Source organism: Centroberyx gerrardi, chromosome 20 (genome assembly GCF_048128805.1).
Source record: "Centroberyx gerrardi isolate f3 chromosome 20, fCenGer3.hap1.cur.20231027, whole genome shotgun sequence".
Lineage (NCBI taxonomy): Eukaryota > Metazoa > Chordata > Actinopteri > Beryciformes > Berycidae > Centroberyx > Centroberyx gerrardi.
This window is the reverse complement of record NC_136016.1, coordinates 18,907,710-18,931,733: the sequence shown is the minus strand read 5'-3', so window position 1 is coordinate 18,931,733 and position 24,024 is coordinate 18,907,710. Positions and strand designations below refer to the sequence as shown.

The 24,024-nt window shown below is 39.5% G+C and overlaps 5 protein-coding genes across 9 annotated transcripts in view; 2 read left to right on the top strand and 3 right to left on the bottom strand.

Moving 5' to 3' along the window:
- The window catches only part of LOC139932847 (myoferlin-like), a 36,710-nt gene extending 33,193 nt beyond the window's left edge, over window positions 1-3,517 (top strand). For 4 of the 5 annotated variants that reach the window (XM_078290830.1, XM_078290829.1, XM_078290831.1 and 1 more), the window contains 6 exons: window positions 160-301; window positions 616-715; window positions 921-1,114; window positions 1,560-1,669; window positions 1,912-2,059; window positions 2,608-3,517. In XM_078290830.1, the coding sequence (XP_078146956.1) occupies window positions 160-301; window positions 616-715; window positions 921-1,114; window positions 1,560-1,669; window positions 1,912-2,059; window positions 2,608-2,646 (733 nt within the window). In that variant the 3' untranslated portion in view covers window positions 2,647-3,517. Of the gene's footprint in view, window positions 1-159; window positions 302-615; window positions 716-920; window positions 1,115-1,559; window positions 1,674-1,911; window positions 2,060-2,607 lie in introns of those variants that run through there. The other variant, XM_078290832.1, reaches the window with a different exon arrangement.
- aarsd1 (alanyl-tRNA synthetase domain containing 1) lies at window positions 3,513-8,869 on the bottom strand. Its single transcript, XM_071926771.2, has 12 exons — window positions 8,760-8,869; window positions 8,080-8,208; window positions 7,797-7,956; window positions 7,043-7,100; window positions 6,789-6,945; window positions 6,195-6,311; window positions 5,482-5,612; window positions 5,307-5,373; window positions 4,522-4,613; window positions 4,243-4,297; window positions 4,065-4,159; window positions 3,513-3,969 (listed from the first exon to the last, which is right to left on the bottom strand). The coding sequence occupies exons 1-12, from the start codon at window positions 8,796-8,798 to the stop codon at window positions 3,831-3,833; spliced, it is 1,239 nt and encodes a 412-aa protein (XP_071782872.2). The 5' UTR covers window positions 8,799-8,869; the 3' UTR covers window positions 3,513-3,830.
- A 225-nt stretch (window positions 8,870-9,094) lies between these two features.
- ptges3l (prostaglandin E synthase 3 like) lies at window positions 9,095-12,364 on the bottom strand. The gene is made up of 7 exons (XM_071926772.2): window positions 12,213-12,364; window positions 11,899-12,012; window positions 11,514-11,580; window positions 11,107-11,205; window positions 9,952-10,041; window positions 9,751-9,813; window positions 9,095-9,268 (listed from the first exon to the last, which is right to left on the bottom strand). Exons 1-7 carry the CDS (start codon window positions 12,245-12,247, stop codon window positions 9,260-9,262), a joined length of 477 nt encoding a protein of 158 aa, XP_071782873.1. The 5' UTR covers window positions 12,248-12,364; the 3' UTR covers window positions 9,095-9,259.
- Window positions 12,365-13,967: 1,603 nt separating this feature from the next.
- On the top strand, window positions 13,968-22,370 carry kat7b (K(lysine) acetyltransferase 7b). The gene is made up of 14 exons (XM_071926711.2): window positions 13,968-14,144; window positions 15,014-15,164; window positions 15,263-15,511; window positions 15,682-15,764; window positions 16,895-16,978; window positions 17,334-17,432; window positions 17,594-17,704; window positions 18,341-18,532; window positions 18,637-18,726; window positions 18,946-19,086; window positions 19,192-19,285; window positions 20,630-20,776; window positions 21,020-21,126; window positions 21,259-22,370. The coding sequence occupies exons 1-14, from the start codon at window positions 14,127-14,129 to the stop codon at window positions 21,358-21,360; spliced, it is 1,668 nt and encodes a 555-aa protein (XP_071782812.1). The 5' UTR covers window positions 13,968-14,126; the 3' UTR covers window positions 21,361-22,370.
- LOC139932811 (uncharacterized) lies at window positions 22,005-23,530 on the bottom strand. Its single transcript, XM_071926712.2, has 6 exons — window positions 23,417-23,530; window positions 23,070-23,166; window positions 22,705-22,737; window positions 22,409-22,462; window positions 22,179-22,250; window positions 22,005-22,042 (listed from the first exon to the last, which is right to left on the bottom strand). Exons 1-6 carry the CDS (start codon window positions 23,528-23,530, stop codon window positions 22,005-22,007), a joined length of 408 nt encoding a protein of 135 aa, XP_071782813.2.
- Between the last annotated feature and the right edge of the window lie 494 nt (window positions 23,531-24,024).

The following is a 24,024-nucleotide window of genomic DNA, read 5'->3' as shown; positions in this document are numbered from 1 at the left end:
TGGTGTGTTGGTGATTTTAGAATTGATTTTAAGACGTTACTAATTACTTTTAAGGGCAAAGCTTGGTTTGGCTTCATCTTATTACGGAGCCTTTGGGGTGCTGTGCCCAGGACGATCTCTGAATCGTAGAATGATCAAACCTGTTATTCTCTCTGCCAGCTGGATGCCAGGTATGGAGCAGAACAAGCAGAAGACTGATGTCCACTACAGGTCTCTGGACGGAGACGGCAACTTCAACTGGAGGTTCGTCTTTGACTTCGACTACCTGCCTGCCGAACAGCTCTGCCTGGTGTCGAAGAAGGTGAGTCTTGGCTGGACTGGGTTTCCAACAAGCGATGAGAAGCTCTGCAGTCATCTTCTATTATCTTCTGTTAGCGTAAAACAGAGATGAAACATTCATTCAGAAATACTACCAAGCAATATGTAAGCAGTGTGTATATACATTATGCAGTGTTCCCTGCATGCCTCTGTAAACATCTACCATTATATTAGGAGAATATAGAGAATTGAAGAGGCAGGCCATCCACATAATGATCAATAGGAACAAAATTAGAGGCCAGCACTGTGTAAATTACATCTAAAACTTATTATTTTCATATATTCTCTCTTCAACAGGAGCACTTCTGGAGTCTTGACAAAACAGAGTTCAGGATTCCTCCCAAGCTGATTGTACAAGTATGGGATAATGACAAGTTCTCATTGGATGATTACTTAGGTAAGAGACTTCATTTAAAGGTCAACCAAGCACACTTAACTAGCTTCAAGTATTTTATTTACCTACCTGAGCTGCACACATTTCCCACACCAATACAAAAAGCATCATATTCCAAATCTAAACTGTGGCAACGTTCCTACAATGTCTTGATAAACACTCGGCTGCAAATTGGTTCTGACTAATCTGCTGTCTCTACACATCCCAGGCACCTTGGAGCTGGATTTGCGTAACCTGATACCTCCTGCCAAGACCCCAGAGAAGTGCAGCCTGGACATGATGGATGTTCTGGACATGGGAGCGCCACACAAGTCGGAGCACGCCAAGTCTCTGTTTGCCCAGCAGTCAGTCAGAGGCTGGTGGCCCTGTGCCATCGAGCAGGATGGGAAGAAGGTCCTGGGCGTAAGTGTGGATAACAGATTCTTGCTTTTTTTTTTTTTGGCTTGGCTTGTTCAAACCTGTACTGCTGAACAAATGATCAAATGCCACAAGGCAGGGAAGAAAATAAAGGCTGTTAGAAACCTAAAGAGAGGTGATTTTTACAGTAGCAAAATTGCTTCCTTACTTTAGTAGTTTTTCCAAAACCATCATAACGCATCCATATTGTTATGTATATGTTATGTATATGATCTAGTATATGATGTATAGCATGTATATGATGTAGTAAAATGATGTATATGAAGTATTTATATGACCTAGTATAGGATGTGTATATACAGTATATGAAGTACATATATGTATGATGTAAAGCCCTTTGAGACTTGACTGTGATTAAGGGCTATATAAATATACTAAACTAAATTAAATGTGTGTGTATGTATTATGCCTTGTTGTCCTGTCTATATAGGGGAAGGTGGAGATGACACTAGAGATTGTAAGTGAAAAAGATGCAGATGAGAAACCTGCAGGGAAAGGAAGAGACGAACCCAACATGAACCCAAAACTGGACCCTCCCAAGTAAGAAAGCTCCATGCAAACACACACATTCACACACACTTTCATCCAGGGAAATGTCTGTGAAACATGCTTTGTATTATGCACATTTGGCCTCTGAAAGCTTTGTCCCACGCATATTGCTCTTCCATTAGTTGGGAGATCAATATGTAAAAACATGACATTTTTACACATATAGTTAACACATCTAAATGTAAATGTCTAACCAATACACCTTCTCCCTTTCCTTCCTCCTTTACCAACAGACGTCCAGACACCTCCTTCTTTTGGTTCACCAACCCCTGCAAGACCATGAAGTTCATCGTGTGGCGAAGGTTCAGGTGCCTCTTCATCGGACTCATCATTCTGTTCATAGTGCTCCTCTTCGTCGCCATCCTGCTGTACTCTTTACCGGTAAGGACAGGCGGGAGGGGGGACAGTGGAACTTGATATTTCAGATCAGGCCAATTTTAAATAAGAAGCATCTACACTACCAGTCAAAAGTTTGGACACACCACAGTTTTCTTTATTTTTACTATTTTCCACATTTTAAAATAATAGTTAAGACATCAAAACTATGAAATAACACAAATGGAATTATGCAGTGACCAAAACAGTGTTAAACAAATCAAAACTATCTTATATTTTAGATTCTTTAAAGCAGCCGCCCTTTGCTTTGATGGAAAGGCAAAGGTTTTGGAAAGAAATTCATACATAGGCATCAACTTCACTATTTATATTTGTCTACAAAACAACTTTCATGCATTTAAGCATAAGCCTTTAGATCAAAATGCCTTTAAGATAATAAAAAACATAGTACATTCGATCAGATGTGTCCAAACTTTTGACTGATAGTGTATGCATCTACATGCCAGAAACACATTTTACAGTCTAAATTGTTGTCAAATGCATGTTTGTGCACTTACAGATACATGATTATTGTTCTCTTTTGCTTATTCCAGAACTACATCTCAATGAAGATTGTGAAGCCACTACGATAACTCATCAACGGTGAGAAGCAATGGAACTAAAAACAATTCAAAACATCCACAAAACCACTCCAACTGGACGACTACTGCCAAACCGCCTGAATAAGGACTTCGTTTACTGCCTGTAGTATTTTTGGACAAGGCTTCACTGACTGGAAAGGGTGGGGTGGGGCTTGCACTTTTGCACTACATCAGATTTACCTTGCTTTATCTTGTACACTCTTTTCACACCGCTAAACTGTGATAGACTTGTGAGTATACAGCAATAAATTACCAACTGTATGTCTGTGATTTATCTTTCCAAATCTCCAGTTAAGATAGTTTATCAACAATCATATTAAAAGAGCTGATCTTTTGTGTTACATTTTCACAGATCTTTTATATGGAACATATTAAACTTCACTCAACGGATGCTTACTTCCCTTTGATGATATAGTACCAAATGTTTATAAAATACATGTTTATGTGTAATCTGTTAATCAACAGGGAACTATACGAGTAGCAGGAGCCTGAGTGATTTCCGATTTTCTCTTTTTCTCCAATTTTCTTCATCAATTAGAATTATCTTTTCATTGTCTGTGCCTTCTTTGCTGTCTGAGGTCCTGTGCTCTCCTTCTGAGGATTATACATGACTTTCTCTGGATCATTTCAGGTCACCAAATTTAGTTCAAGGACAAGCTGGAAAAGTATCTGCTGGCAAAGTGAATGAGTAACACTCACTGCCCCAATCAACAACAACTGCCAAGGTGCCCTTGAGCAAGGCACTTAATACAACAGCTCCCAGGTGTGACTGTGCTCAACTGTATGAATGTAAAACAGGATGTTGCTCGAAAAAATTGTTTTAAAAGGGTTTTAAATAAAGGTCTGACCACAGAAAATATAAGATTTCTTGTATTTTAAATGACTAAAATCAGTACATGAAATTTAAGTTACATTCACATATGTACAGTACATGTTGTATTGTGCAGAAGTCTAAATATATTTTCATGACATTAAACAAACTTTCCACATTGTTCAGCTCCTTCTGTACATGTGTGTGCTAAAACGGAACATTTAGGGTTCACCACAAAAAAAAGGACGGATATTTAACACTCAGGCAGTGAGGTAAGGTAACCATGTTCGCTTCCAATTGTATTGTTCCGCCTTGATATAAAATATTCCTGCAGCTTGTTGAATGTATTTAGCTGTCACTGAGTTCATTCTTCCTCTGAAGCGTGATGTTTGCAGTGCTGCTGCAGCAGAGCCTCCAGCTCCGCTCTCCGCGCCAGGCTGTTGGCTTTGCCCTGGAAACGTCCGTTCTTTCCCGCTCCCTTCCCCTGGAGCATCTCTAGCACCCTGCAGAGGACACAATTACATAGTTACAAACCTAGATTAAATATTACAGATGATATACTGTAGTTTGATTAAGTATATGGTGTTGTCTATCTTACCGTGGTCCCATCTCCGTCACCGGTCCGCTGGGTCCGGTCAGTAGAAACAAGCCCGGCCCCTTCTCCTCTCCAACAGTCAGGAAAACCAACGTTTCCTAAAAGCAGACGATAAGAGGTTGGGCTTGGCAAAAAGGTTTTATAGATAATACACAACTAGGCAGTTATTTTATCATCTTACCTCTGTGCCTATTTCATTGGCAATGATATTCATGAACTCATTGTCACCCTCTTTTCTGTAGGGAGAAGGAAAAAAACTAACCTCATTTTCTTTCCAAAACAAATTGGGATGCTGTAGTTTTGTACTCTAAACAAGCCTAGGTGTCTCTAATGATGGCTGGGCCGGTGTATGAGCCACGCCTCCATGCCCGTGCACTTCAAAATGTTTAACATCAGGGAGATGTATGGTGCTGTAGCTACAGTACGGTCCAGGCCATCAACTTCAAGAAGAGTCTCTCACTTGTGCAAGCTGAAGAAGTTGCCTCTCTGTGGGTTGGTCTTGAAGTTCTGGGCAATGAGGACGGCCATGTCTCGCAGCAGGCTCAGGTTACTCTGCCAAAGGAATGCATTTTTATGATGCTTAGGATGAAGTGTGAAACCTGGATTACGCATAATCTGTATGTTGAAGTCAACTAGATACAGGGCTGCATAAGGATCCTGTGGTTCAAATTTACTGGAGTGAAACTCATAAGACATGGCTATTGATTGTAATCTTACAACTAATTTCTGTTGCAACTTGGATTCAGTGAAGTGTTTCCATCACAAAAACTTCACAGAGAGAAAATAAAATCAGAGCAGATCATTAATTTTGGTATGTGCATTCATAATCAACAGAAACAAATTCTCTCATTTAAAATGGGCATTAAGTAATTGATGCCCTCTATTGGCCACCAGTCAGAACTGCAAAAAACATAGACTTATCTCCTCCACACGTCTCTGGCACAAAACAGAGAATATTGGCCGAAAAGTGAGTTTTGAAAGCCAGAAATCTCAGCACTGGGCGAAGTAAGTGTTGAGTCATTGGTATTGATCAATAACCCTGTCAAACCCTCACATATATGGTCATTTTGTGCTGTGGGGCGGTAAAAATGATATGCAATACCCCTTTAAATGAATGAACTTCAATCAGAGACCAACCCATTCAGCACATTAACTGTGATTCCAGCCTAATCCAAGACTACTGCATGTAAAAAACACGTCACAGTGAAGAACTTGACAGTGACAGAGGATATTATATTTGCTTACTTTCTGTAGCAGCTTCACAGACTTCTGGATCTTGTCCACTGCCTCAACGTGCTCATCAGCTCCAGTCCTGTTGAACGATGACAAGCAAAGAGTTTTCTCAGTTCAAGCTTTCTGAATACGTTTTCAAATCCCACAGTCGGGATTCTGATCATTCAGAGACGTGTTAAGAACTCACTTCAGAAGAGACACCAGCGACCGCTCTGTGCTGTAGCTTTTCTCAGCGTACTTCAGTACTCTGTTCCCTGTCAGGAAGATCAGGTTGGTTTTGTTCTTCTTTCCTTTCTCAGTCCCCAGTAGCTTTATTACCTAAAATACAGTTGATTAAATATAGCTGAAATCATCATTCAGAATCATTTGAAAGACACTGAACTAAAACTGCTGATAAACATTTCCACTCATATATTTTTACTATCAATGTTGATTTTTCATCTGAAATTCAGGCTTCCTGCACAGTTTCCATTACATATTTTCCAGATTGTCATTTTTTGACTGGATTTGAAGATTTTTGTCAGTGGTCAAAATGATGTATTCTGTTAGTTGCTGGGCAGTATGGCTGTCAACTAAGCCATACACTAAAAATAATAACTAATACAAAGTAATAAATGAAACTTATTCTTCACAACAACAATATTACTATGTGTGAAATGACACAATATGAAATGTGTATCGGGACTGAACAGCAGATGTTTCCCTATACTTTTTCATTATGTGTGTGTGTGAATTCAAAACTTTTCAAGACCTGGAAATGATCAAATTCAATTTCCATACATTTCCAAACTTCCTAGTCTTGTAGGAACCATGTAAGTGACATATGTGTGTGTGTGTGTGTGTGTGTGTGTGTGTGTGTGTGTGTGTGTGTGTGTGTGTGTGTGTGGTCTGGAGTTTCACCTGTAAGTGACTGAGGTTAGACACGTGTGTTCCACAGCACATGTTGGCATCAACTCCCTCGATATCAATGATCCGAATGGGTCCTGCATGGTCATCTGGCAGCCCTCGGCTCCTCACCTGGTTCACACACACACAATCCATTCAACACACTGTACATGTAGCAACTTAATGTATTCATGGTCAACTCAATAAATACTGTATATCAAACAGAAGATATCAGTAAAAATCAGCAAAATTAGTGTCGTCTTTTAAATCACTTCTTAAAACTCACTTTTATATGAAGGCTTTCTCATAGTTTTATTGATTACAATTTTTTTCTCTATACCCTTTTACCCGTTTTATCTTTGTTTTTATTGATTTTACTTTTATTTGATATATTGTTGCTTTGCTTATCCCTTGTGTTTTTTGTAATCGTTATTTTTCATGTCCTTTATTTTTTTATGTAAAGCAGTTTGTAACTTTGTTTAGAAAAGTACTACGTAAATGAAGTTATTATTATTTGTTAAAATAGCATCATAACCTTAGAAGTCAGTCAGACAGCATGAGGAGTGTTATTTTTTCCTGCACTTGTATGTATAACATCTGTATACACACCTTTTCCACAGCAGGATCGTCTATAGAGAGAAGCTGTACAATGACAGGAACGTGCGCTCTGATCTTCTCGTTCACGGCTTCCTCCAGCTCCTGGATCTGGGCGGGCTTCACACAGGGAGTGTCCAGCTCTATGGTGCTTCTCTGACGCCCCAAGTCCCTGCAGAGAGAGAAAAACACAAGTCTTTATAGTGACTGAGGAAGGGGAAATCATTTCAGTAAGGTGAAAGTGTTAACTCCGTGGTAAGGGGATTTACCAGGATGTGGTCTTGTATCCAAACATCGTATCTGCCAAGGCTGTGATCAGGTGTTGACCTAAGAGTAAAGAAAGGAATAATCATTACAAGGTAAGAAAGGTTACATCAAGTGTGTGATAACAGCCAAAACAACAGTTAGTTGTCAAGTGCGATACATGTGATGCAGATGTGCCCATGGTCAGAAAACATTTGAGCATTAATAGCTCTATATGGGAAACAGGTAAAGCTGGGCGATAATTCAATATTGTCATTTATCATTGCTCAGTGGAATCATATCATCATGATATGGTGATTTTGGGATACTGTGAGGCACAATACTGCTGTCTAAACTGATGAAAACAAGCAAACTTTATTTAAAAAGCTCTCTGCCAAAACGAGGTATGAAATATTTTAAGGAATATTATTTGAAAATTTCAGTTTTGTTTGACATCACACCTAACATTACCATTCGATTCAATGGGATGAACATGAATTTAATTTATTTTGATTTTGCATACATGTACACATACAAATTGCTTATTTAGCCTCACCAGCAGCCAAAAAAACCCAAAGAATTAATTTTATAATGATATGAAACAGAGAAAAGCTACAACCAGCAAATCTTTGGTATTTTTACCAAATCAATTAATCAGCTAATCGTTTCAGCACTAACACACACATACACACACACACACACACACACACACTTCTGACCCTGCATTCATGAGTAACCTCCAACATTCAGCTTTGGCTCGCTGCGTTCAGCGGTCCTCACCTGAGTGTTGCTGCATGTGGTCAAACCTCCTCTCCCAGTCCACCTTCAGCTGCACCTCCTGACCCGCCTCCACAGGTGAGCCCACAAAATGAACGGCCTCAGCACCCTGCCGCGTCACCCGCAACACTGGCACCTCTCCGATCAGCCCATGGTCATCCGGCTGAAGGACGACAAAACAGGACATGAAAACTATGAGAATTAATGTCTTTATATGTCTTTTTTTCAATAACTGGTAGACTTATAATTAATTAAATACACATAAGAATTTGAAAACCCAACTTACTTGGCCACCTCCCTCAGGAAACAAGATGGTGTCTTGGAGCTTGACGTTGAAACCCTTGACAGTTTCCTTCTTCCCATTGATTTCTTGTTTCAGTTCAGCAGGGCAGCAGGACACTACAGACGTGACAAACTAAAAGGAATAATAATCACTGAAAACTTGCATCTACCAATAACAGACAGAGGCTGACATGCAGCTGTTGAAGTGGGTTGAGAAATTCATTTTAAACACTTTATTTGGCTCTGGCTTTTGTACAGAATTAGACTCTGACAGGCCTAGTAGGTACAAGGGTGAAGTTTACTGCGTTTATTTTAAAGGTTAAGTTACTGAATATGTCTGTGTCCATAAACAGAAAAGTTAATGATTTTCATAGCATTACTGCCATCTGTAGCTAGCTATAAAGGCTGGTTAACTACATGAATGCGAGTAGAGGTATTAGGCTGTTCTGCTATTGATTTTTGTCATAACTTGCATAATGTATGACACTGGAAAGACATATGCTAAACTTATGCCTTTGGTTTCGTAAAAGTGCAGGTAGTTAGCTAACTCTGTTACTGGCAGGCATTTGCTAGCATGCTAACCGTTAGCTTGTGCAGAGAAAGAAGCTGTTAATTTACCGTCAGTTAGTTTCTCAGGGTTTTAAACACTTCGAAGTTGACAAATAGTTTGAAACACTTTCATACCTCTTTCATATAGCAGTCCCGTTGACACTGAAAAGCCATGTTGGAGTGTTTTGAGTGAAGACCACTCTTACTTGCACACCACACTAGATAATGCAACTACAGCTGTCAATGGCGTAGTACGGATAGCACAGTGGTCCAAACTTAGTTTGTACCAAAAACCGTTTGGTATAGTATGACCAACTGAGACCCAGTAGCCTATTTACCAGCCATTAATAAGTATTTTAGGCAACTTCCACACACCAAGACATTATTTTATCACACCATGGTTGATGAAAAGTCACTTTTATTAAAATACAGCGGAGAACAACTTGTCAATAAATAATGTCATAGAAAATTTCACATAAGTAAAAACAGTAGCCTAGTTTGGAGACATCATGCTTCTTCAGATCATCAGCACATAATTACAGCATTTAGCAAACATGATAAGATCTTAAGTATCTCCAGGGCAAGTATTGAAGCACTGCTAATGGTCTCCAACACTGGATCCAAGAATATAAGTCTCAGTCAGACTGTAGGGGAGAAAAGAAGAAACTGGTCAATTCAGGATAGTATATAGCCTATAGGCTATATTCCAATAAGTCATACATCACAACATGCCAATATGATCAGATGTGAGTCATAGTAACTGAGAAAGTACAGTATTGCAAGCAGAGTTGGAGCATAACGGAAACACTTAACAAGATTACATTACAGAAAATTTTACTTAATCTGCTATAGGTCCAGTTGGCGTACAGTAATTAGATCACATATAATTAAAATTACTTAATGCTTGAAATGGAAAATAAATGTATTTGTGGGATTATAGACATCTTGAAATAACAATTGCAAATGATTAATCTTATAACAGCACCATTCAAATTACAGCCTATGAATCGTTGAGTCTTAGTATTCCAGAGGATCATATTATTGATCAGGTAAGGTAGTCAGTAGTGTAGATCTAGTCTATACTGTGATATGATTGATATAGCAAGGCTAAGAATACTGCACTTACATCACTCAGATCACCCATATCTGGTGTCATTCCTTTTCTATCATTAGCCATGTCATGGATCATCTGAAAAAGAAAGCCAAGTATTTGTTCAACACCCATCTCAATCCAAACAAAATCTGAGAAATAATGTGAACGTTACAAAGTGCATACACTATTTCCCACATTCTCAAACAACATCAAGATCACTTTAGCTTGACTCACATCCATATAGTGATCATACTCTTCCTTTCCCTCGTCCTCTTCATGCTCCCAGTCCCTCCAGTTATCAAAGTCCACAGCCATCCAACTGGGCTGCAAAAATAAGGAGAAAGAATATATATTTAATCTATATTTATCCAGGGAAAGTTGACTTGGCATGACGTTCTCTGTTTCAGCAGCACCTTACTTCTCATTCATACAGGTCCACACTTTGACGCCTGGGAGCTGCTCAGTACAACCTCAGTCTCCTCATGTTGACACTGTTGGTGCTTCAGTGTCTTGCTCAAGAGCACCTCGACAGTAGTTGTGGAGGGACGGAAGAGTGTTTTTTATTCACTTTCGCCACCCAGATTTTCCCAGCCACTATAGTGATTTGCAAGGGTGGAAGTAAGTAATTACATTTACTCTTGTTACTGTAATTGAGTGGCTTTTTTGTGTAGGCCTACTTCAACTTTTTTGTCAGTATTTTTTTTACTTTTCACTTTTACTTTTCTTTACTTTTACTTAAGTATGTTTTACTGAAGTATTGTACCTCTCTACATTTTAAATCACATCCATTGCAGAGTACAAGAGTACAAATTCAGCAGCTCTCCATAAACATCAGAAACTGGACAATCGTAAATTGGCCAATTGTGGAGCCATTCACAGTAAACAATCAGTCAGAAAAGAAGAGTAATCTGGCTTTACTGTGTTTGTGCAATTTATTTTGTAATTTTCTAATTAAAGAATCTAGTTTGCACTCTGTCCTCTTGTCCTTTTAGAATTACATGGGAAACATCACATCTAACAGTTCTTTTTCTAAAAAGTAACTCAGTAACTTTCAGTCTGAGAACATTTTAAATGAGCTACTTTTCACTTTTACTTAAGTAGATTTTTACACCAGTACTTTTACTTCTACTTAAGTAAAATATCAGTAAAGTAACAGTACTTCTACTTGAGTTTAAAATTCTAATACTCTTTCCACCACTGGGGACTTGAACCAGCAACCCTCTGGTGACAAGCCCACTTCTCTGAGTTGACTGTTTGTTGTAGTTTGAGGCAGCAACAGTGTGTGGGCCATTAAAACCTTATGACTGACAAATTAGCTTCAAAACACACACACACACACACACACACACACACACACACACACACACACACACACACACACAGATGTACCTTAGCAAGATCTTTCTGGAGACGAGGCCATGCAACATCAGGCGTCAACTTCCTGAGCAAGAAGTTGATGGAGCGGTCATACACTCTCTCCCTGGAGTCCTTTTAAATAAGGGATGAAAAGGTTTTTGTTTGTTTGTTTTTTACTCATTTTATTATTATTTACTCCTTTACTCGTTCTCTTCTTTCCTTCTCTTTCTTTTGTCATTTGTGATCAGTGTCTGTCAATCTGGTATTGTTTATCTGTATACTGTCTATTATGTAAATTCTGTACTAAAAAGGGATGAAAAGGTAAAAATACACTCTTATGACATACTGTATGTAACTTCACATCCAATATATATTTTAACATGATGTATTATACAAGTATCTTCCATGGGTCACATCAAGCCACAAAACTGGATGCTTACATGGATCATCACTTTGTCGTAGAAGTAGAACTCGTTGTAGATCATGTCATCTTCATCATTCTTGCAACTGTTGTAGATACACACAGAAGAGGGTTATAGAGGATACAGTATACCACAACATAGACACCACTTGCACTGTTTTGTATAGATATTGTGTCACATTAGTATGTTCAATAACTGCACATATCATCATTTAATCATCTAAGAATAAAAGCTCCAGTTAAGAATCTTTTTACAAACTAAAATTCATTATCTCTCTCTTAGTTGCACGTGTGTGTGTGTGTGTGTGTGTGTGTGTGTGTGTGTGAGTGAGTGAGAGAGAGAGAGAGAGAAAGAATTTGGAAAAACAGATGAAAAAAACATCCTACACATGTTGTAACCTCACCATAAAATCATTTTGTCCTGCTGGATATCAACCTGGACATTCTTAGGTCTCTGAACCATGAAGTTGATTGTGACATATTTTTTTCTGTCAAACCACAGCGCCCGTGCTGGTTGACTGTTAACAGAGAAACAGAGAAACTGTTATAGTTGCAGTCACAAATATGCGTTAAGTCAGTAATGATAACTTTACATTAGTTTATTCAAGAGTGAAATCTGGCATGCTTACTCAAAGGGATTTACTTAGGCAAAAAGCACATGTGGTTTGCTCCGAGACGCCAACCTAGTGTCACGTAAAGAGAAAGTGTCAGTGCTTACCTCTCCTCTGGTCTGACAATTTTTGGCTTGTTCATTCTCTCTTGATTCTTGCTCAAAAATAGAGCAGAAACTATTGTGTATGTAGTATTCCTTTAGAGAGTGGAAGACCTGAAAGAAGTTCGAAGGTTGCTGGTTGCAGGCTGGTTGCTCTAATGCAGTGGCCAGGCCCTGACACACTATTTTTAGAGCAGCTGGTATCAGCTGCTGGGGGGGAAATGCCTACCACAGCCCCTTCCCCTGCCCTTTATAGGCTGTCTGAGGAACTCTCGAGAAAACAGAGGCATTTTCTCCAACACCTCCACCACCCCCAGCTGGGTGCTGAGAGGGGGCAGGGAGACTCAAAACACAGAGGAACACAAGCCAACAAATGGCACACAGTGTGATCCAAAATGTTGGATCTGAAAAAAAAAAAAAAAAATTAAAACAGCCTTTGGTTTCATTCATACAACACATTTCATAAACAGCTGAATCTCACACATAGCCTACTTGATTTACAACACACGGTAAATAAGAACACAGCAGGCCCTTGCTTACAAAAATGGTAACATTTAAGAGAATGTAGGCTATAGGCCTTCTTGAAATATTGATCATTGGACATCAGGTAATATTTTTCCTCTAAAACTCAAGTGAAAGTTTGAACACATTAAAGTGTTTGTTGAGCATGAATAGCAAATTGCTTGTTTTTTTTTACCTTTAGTTGTAGGCTACATAGTGTTGGGGAAGGGGAAGCTGCTTTGAAAGTATAGTTTTACAAGTTCCCAGTTACTTCACAATGGAAGAGGCAAAGCTATCCTCAAGAAAAGTATCATAATATGTATATAATATAATATAACAAAATCACATGACTCCAAAAAAATACCACATATTAGAATGCTAGTATAATAAAATTTGGATTTTATTTTAAATAAGGTTCTAGGAATGTCCATTGAATGCCCACTCAGACAGCTGCCTGCAAGAAACAAAAAGGCAAATCAAATAGCCCATCTGGGTTCATCACAGAAAGAAATGTAAGGAATATTAACTTTCTTTTCTTGGCTATGTAATGTCCATCACTCCTGCATTTTCATTCACACACGTCTGCCAGAAACTAAGCCTAAACCTAAACCTAAACCCAAACCCATAGCTATATAACAAACCTGTTGCATGTAGCCTACACTTAAAATAAATAAAGCGGTCCTTGTTCCATACACAATCCATGTACAACCTTAACAATTAAAGGAGTAAATAATAAATCAATTTGTTTTTCCTGAACCTTAAAGCATTTTGAGTTCTTACTAACTTATAATGTCTGAACAGTCAACTGAATTTGTGAACTTGTCAGAGCAGAATGTCTTATTTTTCTTTTTTTTACAGGCAAACATAGTTGGTATGGTGGATAGCCTACAGTAATTACTCTTCAAATGACAAACAGGTAATAAACCACTAAAATCACTATTAAAATTTGAATTTATTCAATCTATCATTAAGATACTGCAACATGTAGTTAAACAGTTAGTTAAACTGCTAGTTTAATTACATGTGATGAAACTACTCCCCTAACTAACCTAACCTAACCTAACCTAACCCCAATCCTAGCCCTAACCCTAACCCTACACTAGCTAAATAGTGCTAGTGCGTTGGCACATGAATCCTCTGGGTCTCCTGCCAAAAGGTGAGTCTGTACTTTGCGGCACACTGGCGCCCCCTCGTGCCTCGTGCAGGATCAGGTTCCATTCAAGGCTCTCCGGAAGTGCAATGTTCTGTGCGGAAAATGCGGCGCGGGAGACCTAGCCGAAGCTGTGTACATACAAACCAAACTTTTGAAGAGAAAGCAATCCAAAAAGATTTTTTATTTTGTCGTTTCGTACACATTTTTGGGATTTTTTACTGTTAACGAAGTCAAACGCACAGAAAGCGACTCTCGCACACGTGAATATGCCTCGGAGACGGCAGGTAAGAAAAATGTAGGTCGCGCCGCAGATAGTTAGCTTAGCACCGATACGTTCCATTCAATAATCCGACAGTTTAATGTGTCCCTGGCAACGGTTCATACCCGGTAGAGCGTGACTAAAGACCTTTTATGAATCGTTAGGGTCCACTCTTCAATTTGACAATGCCTCCAGTCCGTCGAGCAGCACTTATTTCAGTGAAATTTCAACTTTTACAATAGGTTTGCCTATTTATTGCCATAACCATCCACCAAAATACACCGGGGTGGGCGGTAGCGAGCAGTGTGAACAAAATCTAAAAGTTGAAGTTTTATTGAAATGAACGGCTGCTTGGTGCATCAGATGTATGCCGAACTTATCACAAGACCGTATTGATTAATAAAATGTCTTAAATCATGGTCTGTCAGGCGTTTACGTTTGCCACTAAGCACCGCCAATTTAAACTGCCAGATTTCTCAATGGGGTTTGGTGTGTTGTCCTCTCCATACGAGGGAACGGAACGTATCGAGGTTAGCGTAGCTAGACGCTAAGCTAATAATAGGTTGCTGAGCTGCTAGCCTTGCTAGCTACTTTGCTGTGCAGCCACTGCTGTTGGTTAACTATCAACGGTATTTGGCTTGCTATTCTTTAAGTCACATCTGCAGCATTTTCACTACTTAATTATGGTTTAAATATAACATGAGCCACAGACATTGGTCATTATGAAGTCTGCTGGAAACTGATTGCCGGCGTTAGCTAGTTAGCTATCAGCTGCCTATTTACATCACTTGAAATGGCCAACAGCTGTTAGCTAGCTGGGCAGGTAGATTATGACAAGATGATTTGTGAAATGTGTATTAGGGTGCTGCTCATTCAGTTGTGTTTCCCTGACAGAGGCATGTGGCTGGGAGTGGTTCAGATGGGACCGAAGACTCGGACTCCTCTGCAGAAAGAGAGCAGACCAACAGCTCAGAAAGTGACGGGAACATGCCCAAGAGACAACGCCTCACCAGAGCCTCCACTCGCCTTAGCCAAAGCTCACAGGGTTAGCCAAAACATCCATGAAATGTAATCTCTAGCCTTTACAATTTTACATGTATCAGCCATTTAATCAACATGGCATTTGGCCCTTTCCCACTTCAGATACCCCAGACCTGAAGCGGGCTGGGGACCACGATGAATCTCCACCGTTGACGCCCACGGGGAATGCCCCCTCCTCTGAGTCTGAGCTGGATATCTCCAGCCCCAATGCCTCCCATGATGAGAGCCAGGCCAAAGACCCAGCCAACAGAGACTCAGACAAGGACCTCTCCCACCGCCCCAAGCGCCGCCGCTGCCATGAGACCTACAACTTCAACATGAAATGCCCCACGCCAGGATGCAACTCCCTTGGTAAATAAAATCCTGTGTCCTTTTGGAAAGTGGCAGTCTTTTACATAGACTCAACAAGGCTTCCCCTGACTCTTTATTTGGATATACTAAATGTGATTTACATTCAGCACCATCCTGTCATGTCATTATTTGGTCATGTTGATCTGAATGACTTTTTTTTTTTTGCCCAGGTCACTTGACAGGGAAACATGAACGTCACTTTGCTGTATCTGGATGCCCTCTCTACCACAACCTCTCTGCAGATGAGTGCAAGGTGAGTATCTGAAAACTCCACTGAGATATCTTTGTAGAGCATGAGTTGTGGAATGATGTAATGAACTAATTTACAAGGTGTGTGTTGATCATGCTATAGTTGACATTTCTACCAATTCCATACAAGTGGTCCTGACAGTCATCAGATCATTGCGGTATGAAAAACTGAAGCGTTAGCATAGCCGGTGTCTTCCAATAAGAGTGTAGAGGCTTGGTATGAATGGATGATGGACAGAGTAAAACCCAAATTAATTAAGAGGAATGCTTACATGGATTATTTGCATTGAAATATGACAAGTTGCATTGTTCTGCCCTCCAAACAATGTTACAGTTTAGGCTTGTTTTCGGTATTCTGTCATTTGCTGGTTGGGAAAGACAAACGCTGCTCAGTATGCCAAAAGTTTAAACATACTGTTTTGCTTTACAGCCTATCCACAGGCTACAGTAATTCATTTAATTAGTGGATATTTGCATTGTCTGCTTGGCCTGGTGCATGGCCAGTACAGTATGTTCGTCTGCTTATCGCATTGTCTTGATGTTGCAAGTGTTACTTGTATGTCAGTGTTTACTTTATTGTGCATGGCTGTCTGTCCTTCTGTATCTGCCACGGTTTATTTTGCGTTCATAATGCAATCTTCCTGCTTTTTATGCTACTTCTGTATTGTTTTGTGATATCTTCTCAATTTATCTACATTGTTTTGCATGATATTCTGTTTTATTGTTTTTAATGAATATTTAACATCGTGCACAGGGACAGCAGTTGAAAACTAGCCGGTTTGCCAACACTGGCACATTTACAATAATGTGGATTAACGTGCATTTTCCTTGTAAAAAGAATACAATTTTAAAACAAATTTGAAAGTTTGAGGTGTATCAGCCCTTTAACACTTCGAAAGGGAGTAAGGAGAGAACTGAGATAGATAGAAAGCAGTGCGCTGGTGTGTTTTCTGCTCCTTGTGTGTGTTGCTGTTTATCCGTGTCTTTCCAAAACAGGAATCAGGATCATGCAGAAGAAACATGTAGTTAGGCTAATGAAAGCAGTATTTAACTACAGTCTGGCCCATTCAGCCCGCCCATAGCATTTAAGTTTCTTACTCAGACTGTAATCCATCCATTGCTCACCATTGGCAGGTGAAAGCCATCAGCCGTGAGAAACAGGAAGAGGATGTGAAGGGACAAGACGAGAGCAACACACGCCACGCCACACGTCACCAGGTAATCTCATTTTGCTGTAGCTGCCATCAAATCAATTGGGTTTACTTTCTGATCGGGGAGATATGAATATTATGTAGGGATACACAATAAATGGTGTATAATCGTAAATCACAGGTATTGTAGAATATTGGCATATCGGCCATATTGAAATAATTGCAGTTCATATTTCATTTAAAATGTTCTCTGTGGTTGAAAATGTCAAGATGTTGATATATGATTCCAAAAAAGAAAGAGTTGAGTTGGTCCTCAAATATCACAATAGTAAACTCATCTGGATTATCTTTTTGTCCGTAATTGTGCAGTTCTAATATTATATAATAAAAATTAGTGGTTGTAATTCTCTTGTGTTTTTCAGACCCCTACGTCGAAACAGAGCAGATACAAAGAGCAGGTGGCTGAGATGAGGAAAGGGAGAAACTCCGGACTGCAAAAGGATCAGAAAGAAAAGCACATGGTACGAGATACACAGTCCAGCACCCTGTAGTAGTTCATTAGGACAAAACCTTGGCATAGTGCACTTTGGCTGTCATCCCGTGTTCTGCTGTCACAGTTGGTGCTCCATCACATGGCTGGTAGGTTGTCTCATCCCTGTTCCTCTTTGTGTTTGGCCTGTAGGAGCATCGTCAGACCCATGGCAACACCAGAGAGCCGCTGCTGGAGAACATCACCAGTGAATATGACCTGGAGCTTTTCAGGAAAGCCCAGGCCCGTGCATCTGAAGACCTGGTAACGGCCTTTTTCAAATCTCCATCAATATCACACTCTGCCAATTTGTTCTTATAGTATACAGACCAGTAAATGTGTCAGAAGTAGCCTTTGTATTGCAGAACTGAATATTTCGAAGGATCCTAGCAACGATCAACTAAAGTGGAAATGGTAGCTAAGGCAATAAGCTGTGGTGCTCACCTATGAAATGTCACCTACTTTGATATTAGACACACACACACACCGATCATGCTATGTATCTCCTCATCTGCACATCTGCTCTGTAAAGCTGATCATCTGAATAGCCAACTATGCACATTTACACACACTGCATATTTCCTTTTCCACTAATTTTGTAAATCGGTAAACTGCAACTCTGAAAATCTGTAGTCAGAATAGTCTGTCAGAACTCTTTACAGCCAATATGAACTTTATTTGCATGATGAAGGCGCTATCTTTTATCTTCAATATGCTTTATTGTTGCATTTTTATCTTTATCCCATTTTGCTGTTGCATTGACCCCCTTGTCCCTCAGGGTATCAGTGAAGTTCATCTTATCTTATAATCACACTGATTTTCAGCAGATGACCGTATCACACAGGTTGACAGTAAGACCAGCAGTGACGACATGTTTTCCTCCTGTCACCCCTCCCGCAGGAGAAGCTGCGTATCCAGGGCCAGATCACGGAGGGCAGTAACATGATCAAGACCATCCTGTTCGGCCGCTACGAGCTGGACACCTGGTACCACTCGCCCTACCCCGAGGAGTACGCCCGCCTGGGGCGCCTCTACGTCTGCGAGTTCTGCCTCAAGTACATGAAGAGCCAGACTATCCTCAGGCGACACATGGTGAGACGTCTTTAGATATATCTATGTACCCCTATCTATTTTTTACATTATACCCAATGAGTTATTGGGAGTAACATTGATGTTTTTAATCTGTGTGTTTCCAGGCCAAGTGTGTGTGGAAGCATCCACCAGGAGACGAGGTCTACAGAAAAGGGGCTATATCTGTGTTTGAAGTCGATGGCAAAAAAAATAAGGTAGAGAACCGTGTCTTTTCTGCTTTCAGTTTGCTCATTACATGAATGCTAGATTAATTCTGGTGTCATCAACAAGTACATTTAGTTCCTGAGTTTTTTTAGACACTGCTTTGTGATTTGCCTTACACACATGCAGAGCAGACTCCACCGTGACCTTGAGTCCTTTAGAAAATCAAATAATTGAATGAGTGAAGTCAGGAAATTGGATTTTGTCCCCAGATCTACTGCCAGAACCTGTGTTTACTTGCCAAGCTCTTCCTGGACCACAAGACGCTGTACTACGACGTGGAGCCTTTTCTCTTCTATGTCATGACTGAGGCCGACAACACTGGCTGTCACCTAGTGGGATACTTCTCCAAGGTAAGTACAGAACAATTGTAGGTATGCTGCATGTCCTCGAAACATTATATTTAGTAGTGATATAATTATGAAGCAACTAAAATGTGTTTTTTTTCCGGTCTCCAGGAGAAGAACTCCTTCCTCAACTATAACGTCTCCTGTATCCTGACCATGCCACAGTACATGAGGCAGGGCTTTGGCAAGATGCTCATTGACTTCAGTATGTATATCTTCATTGACTTCTTCTTACTTTGTCAGTTGGTTATTGATGTGGTAATAAGATAGGGAGTGCAAAAGCTTGTTGGAATAACTGTCGGCTGCCGTAACAGCAGGCTTAATCACTTAAAGAGGAACACCACTCAATTTATGATTTTATGTTATTCCCATGGGCAAGGAACAGACCGGTCAATATTTGTGAACATGGAAAAAGTTGAATCTCGAGCTGCTCCATAGACAATGATTTGGAAAGATAAGAATTCAGATTGTCTTGCCACTCTTAAAAATGCCTTGCTTACATAAAGTGTCTCATCATTCCATTTCTGGTATCCTTCACTGGTTACCTGACTTTAGGATTTTATAGATTTTAATAAGATAAACTGAAACTTTATTCATCCATGACCTTATTTTCCCACAGATCACCTTAAATATTATGTACTGATAACATACTCATCTTTTTAAGCACGGATAGGTTTGGCCCGCAGTTATCTGACTTCTTAACTCTTCATGAGTCTGTGCACAACCACTACCATCTGGTCATCCCTAAATCTAGATTTCAGACTAAAGAAGACCGGGCCTTTGTCATCAGGGCACCTAGTCTTCTGAAGGCAAAATTGTTTTCATCTTTTAAATAACTTTTAAAGACCTTTTTAAAACCTATTTCTACAGATGCGTTTTTATGTTTCTCTTTCCACATTTTTGTCTTTGGTTTTACTGCTCTCCTTTCTTGTGTAAACTTGTTTTTGTCTCTTTTGTCTTGTATTTGAAGTTCACTTTGTAAACTTTGCTTTAGAAAAGTGCTATACAAATAAAGTCATTGAGATGGTGAGAGTTCCCAGGGGAAGTCTCTGGTGAGAACGGTTCATTTTCAGAGTTGGAACTGTTTACACTCTGAATTGAAGCTTCTCACTCAAGCTCACTCCTCCATTCATTGTCGATGGAGCAGCTGCAGAGTTACATGTTGATGAGTTTGAGTCTTGATTCTCCTTTCTGACAGAGTTGTTCATATTCGAATTAAGAGTTTTGTTGTAACATCCATTTGAATAAATTACCGCCCACTTTTACAAAATAATTGCTGGCATGAAAGTAAAGCACATTAGGGGGTTGCTGTTTAAAGTTATTAGTTTAAAGTTGCAAGTCTTTTGCTTACAAAATTGTGTTATTGATGAGTCATCTGTGTTTTGATTTTGAAATATTGTTGAATTTGGCATAGTGTTTTATATATACCTTAAATGTATATATATAGCATCCTTCAGATATTGTTTGGACTGTGTGCCGACCGTAGGAATAACATGGAGCATTCTCCTTTAACTGCTCCCCTGCTGACTGGTCTCCATGCTGTGTGTAGGCTACCTGCTGTCCAAGGTGGAGGAGAAGGTGGGCTCTCCAGAGAGGCCTCTGTCTGACCTGGGCCTCATCAGCTACCGTAGCTACTGGAAGGAAGTGCTGCTCAGATACATGTACAACTTCCAAGGCAAGGAGATCTCCATCAAAGGTGAGTGAGAACACAGAGCTGAAATGCAACTTGCCCATCTGGGAATAGTGCAATACTCCACTACTATTGAGATAATTGACAAAAGGGAATGTAACATACATTACCATTCAAATATAGCTCATGATCAGGTTGGGAAATACTTATTTAACGCATGAAATGTTCTCTTACAAGCGTTTGAACAAAGTATACACACATACCTATACAAAAACATTCACTGTTGGAATATTTGCTTGGTGTCTATAGAGATCAGTCAGGAAACTGCCGTCAATCCGGTGGACATTGTCAGCACCCTGCAGTCTCTTCAGATGCTCAAGTACTGGAAGGGGAAGCACCTGGTCTTGAAGAGACAGGTAAGATACCAACCTGTTGGCCTGTGTAGCCTGTATTCATTCACAAGAGTATGCAGTTTTGCTCTGTCCACTTAAACTAACTTAATTCCTGTGATTGATAGCCCAGTTTCTCACTTCTCCTCTTCCTCCTAGGACCTGATTGATGAGTGGAAGGCCAAGGAGACGAAGCGAGGCAATAACAACAAGACCATTGACCCCAGCTCACTAAAATGGACCCCACCCAAAGGGACATAAACACTAAGAACCCCAGGCTACTGAATAAACTGACCACCAGCCACACCAGCCACAAGTAGCCTAGACCTACCAACTCCCAATAAAAATCAGTGTTCTTTCTTTCTTTCCATCTTTCTTTCCAGTTTTTACCCTGGTTATTCCCCAGCAGCTTTCTCCTTTGTGTCATGGACTTTATTACCTTGTTGTTTTACACTTCGACTCATATTTATGTTTTAATTACCATGCGTCACAATTCAAAGGATTCTTGACTGAAATATTGTCAAACAATTAAAGTTAAGAGAATCTGAGTTTCTCCTTTTTGTTTTAAAATGATCTGCTTCCGCTGCGCTTTGAATGTCTTTGTATATTAGATGGATAAAAGGTCCAATGTGGTGGATGCCATGAATGTCTGCTTTGCCCACGTAAAAAAAAATACATACCTTGTTTTGGCAGCATTTACTAGCTGTTACTTTTTATTTCTTTCAAGAAAAAGTGCATTTTGAAGATGGTTGATATTTTTGTTTGGGATTAATACAATATCATTGGCATGAACTTGAAACCATAAGCAGAGTGTTTTTTGAGGAGTATGATGTTTTGTATTGTAGTGTCTTTTTTTGGTTGGTATAAAATTGTATAGATGATAATATGTAATTCTTTTTCTAGCTCTAGTAATACCGGAGTTGGGCCCATTCCTCTTGCGAATCTGCCAAATAAAAGAATAATACCATTGAGATATTTTAAATTTCCTCAGAATATCACACATTTGACCACAACATCACTGTAAAGAAATGCACACAGAAATAAAACGACCTCAGGTTTTTGTATCGACACAATCATACCTTGCTTGTGTGATTCCTCCGAAACATCAAGAGCAGTGCTTGTTGCAGATGGAATTATTCTGGTTAAAGATTCTGCAATAAACAAAACACATTTTATCTCGACATTTTAATGGAATTGTTTAAGCCTGATTGTACTTTTAATCCTAGGTGTTAATTGTGTAGTAGCAATTTGTTATTTTTTATATCAATAAAGTTGCCTTGAGATTTTGTCTGGTTTTATTTGTCCTTACCACCACTAGAAATGCTTCTTCCCATCAGGCCCACAAACATCTCTCCTTTATTTCCTTAAGGTGCATGAAACAAAGGCATATTGGCAAAAATAGCAATTTCATGGTAATGTATAACAAGCCCTGCTATAAAGGGAATTATAATGATTTAGAAATAATTTTTAATGGTATCTCAAAGGTAATCGTTGAGAAAATTGCTCATTTTCAAAGGTATCAAGTTAATTGCTTTGTTTAGATAAGACTGCTAATTTCCAAGAGTACGACAGTGTAATGGGGTAAAACCACATCAACATACTTACGTCGTCTATTCATTTGAACAGGTTGCCTTACACCTGTGAGACAGAAAACCTTATTACTGGTAAATCTATAGATATATAGCCTATCAATCTATCAATACCTATCACCAAACACATAATAACTTTACCATTCATACATAGAATGCAACTCAAAGTGCTTTACATGAAGTAAATGGATTAAAACAATTGCAAGCAAAATTTTCAAGCAAAACCAAGACAGAAATTAAAACAGTATTAAAGAAAAGCAAATCAAAGTGCTAAAAAGAGGTTTTGAGCTGGCGTTTGAAGGAGCTCACTGAACTCGCCTGTTTGACATCTGTTGATAGATACATAATAGGTTGAATGCATTTAATAATTGACACAATTACCTGAGCGTTTGCCCATGAGTCCATAGAAGCGAAGGGCTTTAGATCTCTTCATTAGATCGGCCACCGGGCCGGTCAGACTCGTCTTCACTGACTCATCCTGCCAGAGAAATCCATAACAGCTTTTATTTCTCATCCTAGTGTACTAAAAAAAATCATTACACCATTTACTATATTTCCATTTAGTCTAAACACTAAACATTTTAAGTTTGTCAACAAATAACTGAGCTGGTATTTCAGAATTCCTTGAAATCTGTTCAATGCCTCAAGTGATTATCCATGAAGCAGAGATTTGTGAACATTTCCTTAAATAAAAACAAATAACAGACTCATAAATTATTGATGCTCACCTGCCAGTCTTTGGCTAGCCCTCTCTCCTCTTCCACACTCAAAGACAGTCCCTGATAGGTTTGCACCAAGGCACAGAAAGCAACGACAACAAGTTGGAGCTTCCAGTTCTCCATTTAGGTGTTGAGCTGGTAAGGTCACAGAGAAATTATATTTGTTTTCGCGTCTTTTTAATCAAAGCAATTATTATTATCAGCTGTATGAGCCAGGAATTTTTTTTTGAGATGATCTTGGGCAGATGTGATGCGGTGATGTCTGTATACTGTCTGCTCCAGCTGTATGCAGGCTGCCTTTATACCCCCATGCACCATGTTGCAGTCCCCTCCCCTTCAAACTCACCCCGCTCACATCATTACGCACTTGCTTCCATTGCGTTTGCTCTAAAGAGAGACTAAGAAACTTCCAGATTTTTCATATGTATCAGGTTTATAAGATCTCTTCAGACTAGCTTTTGTCACTTCACCAAGTTTTAGTATTTTGCAGCCATTGGCATATCAAATATAGTATACTGTAATTCCTCATTTGTTCCAACTGGAACTGGAAAGCCATCCATAAATTTCCTTTAAGCAGTGTTTTATTCTCAGAAAAGCACACACATGTAACAGACAGA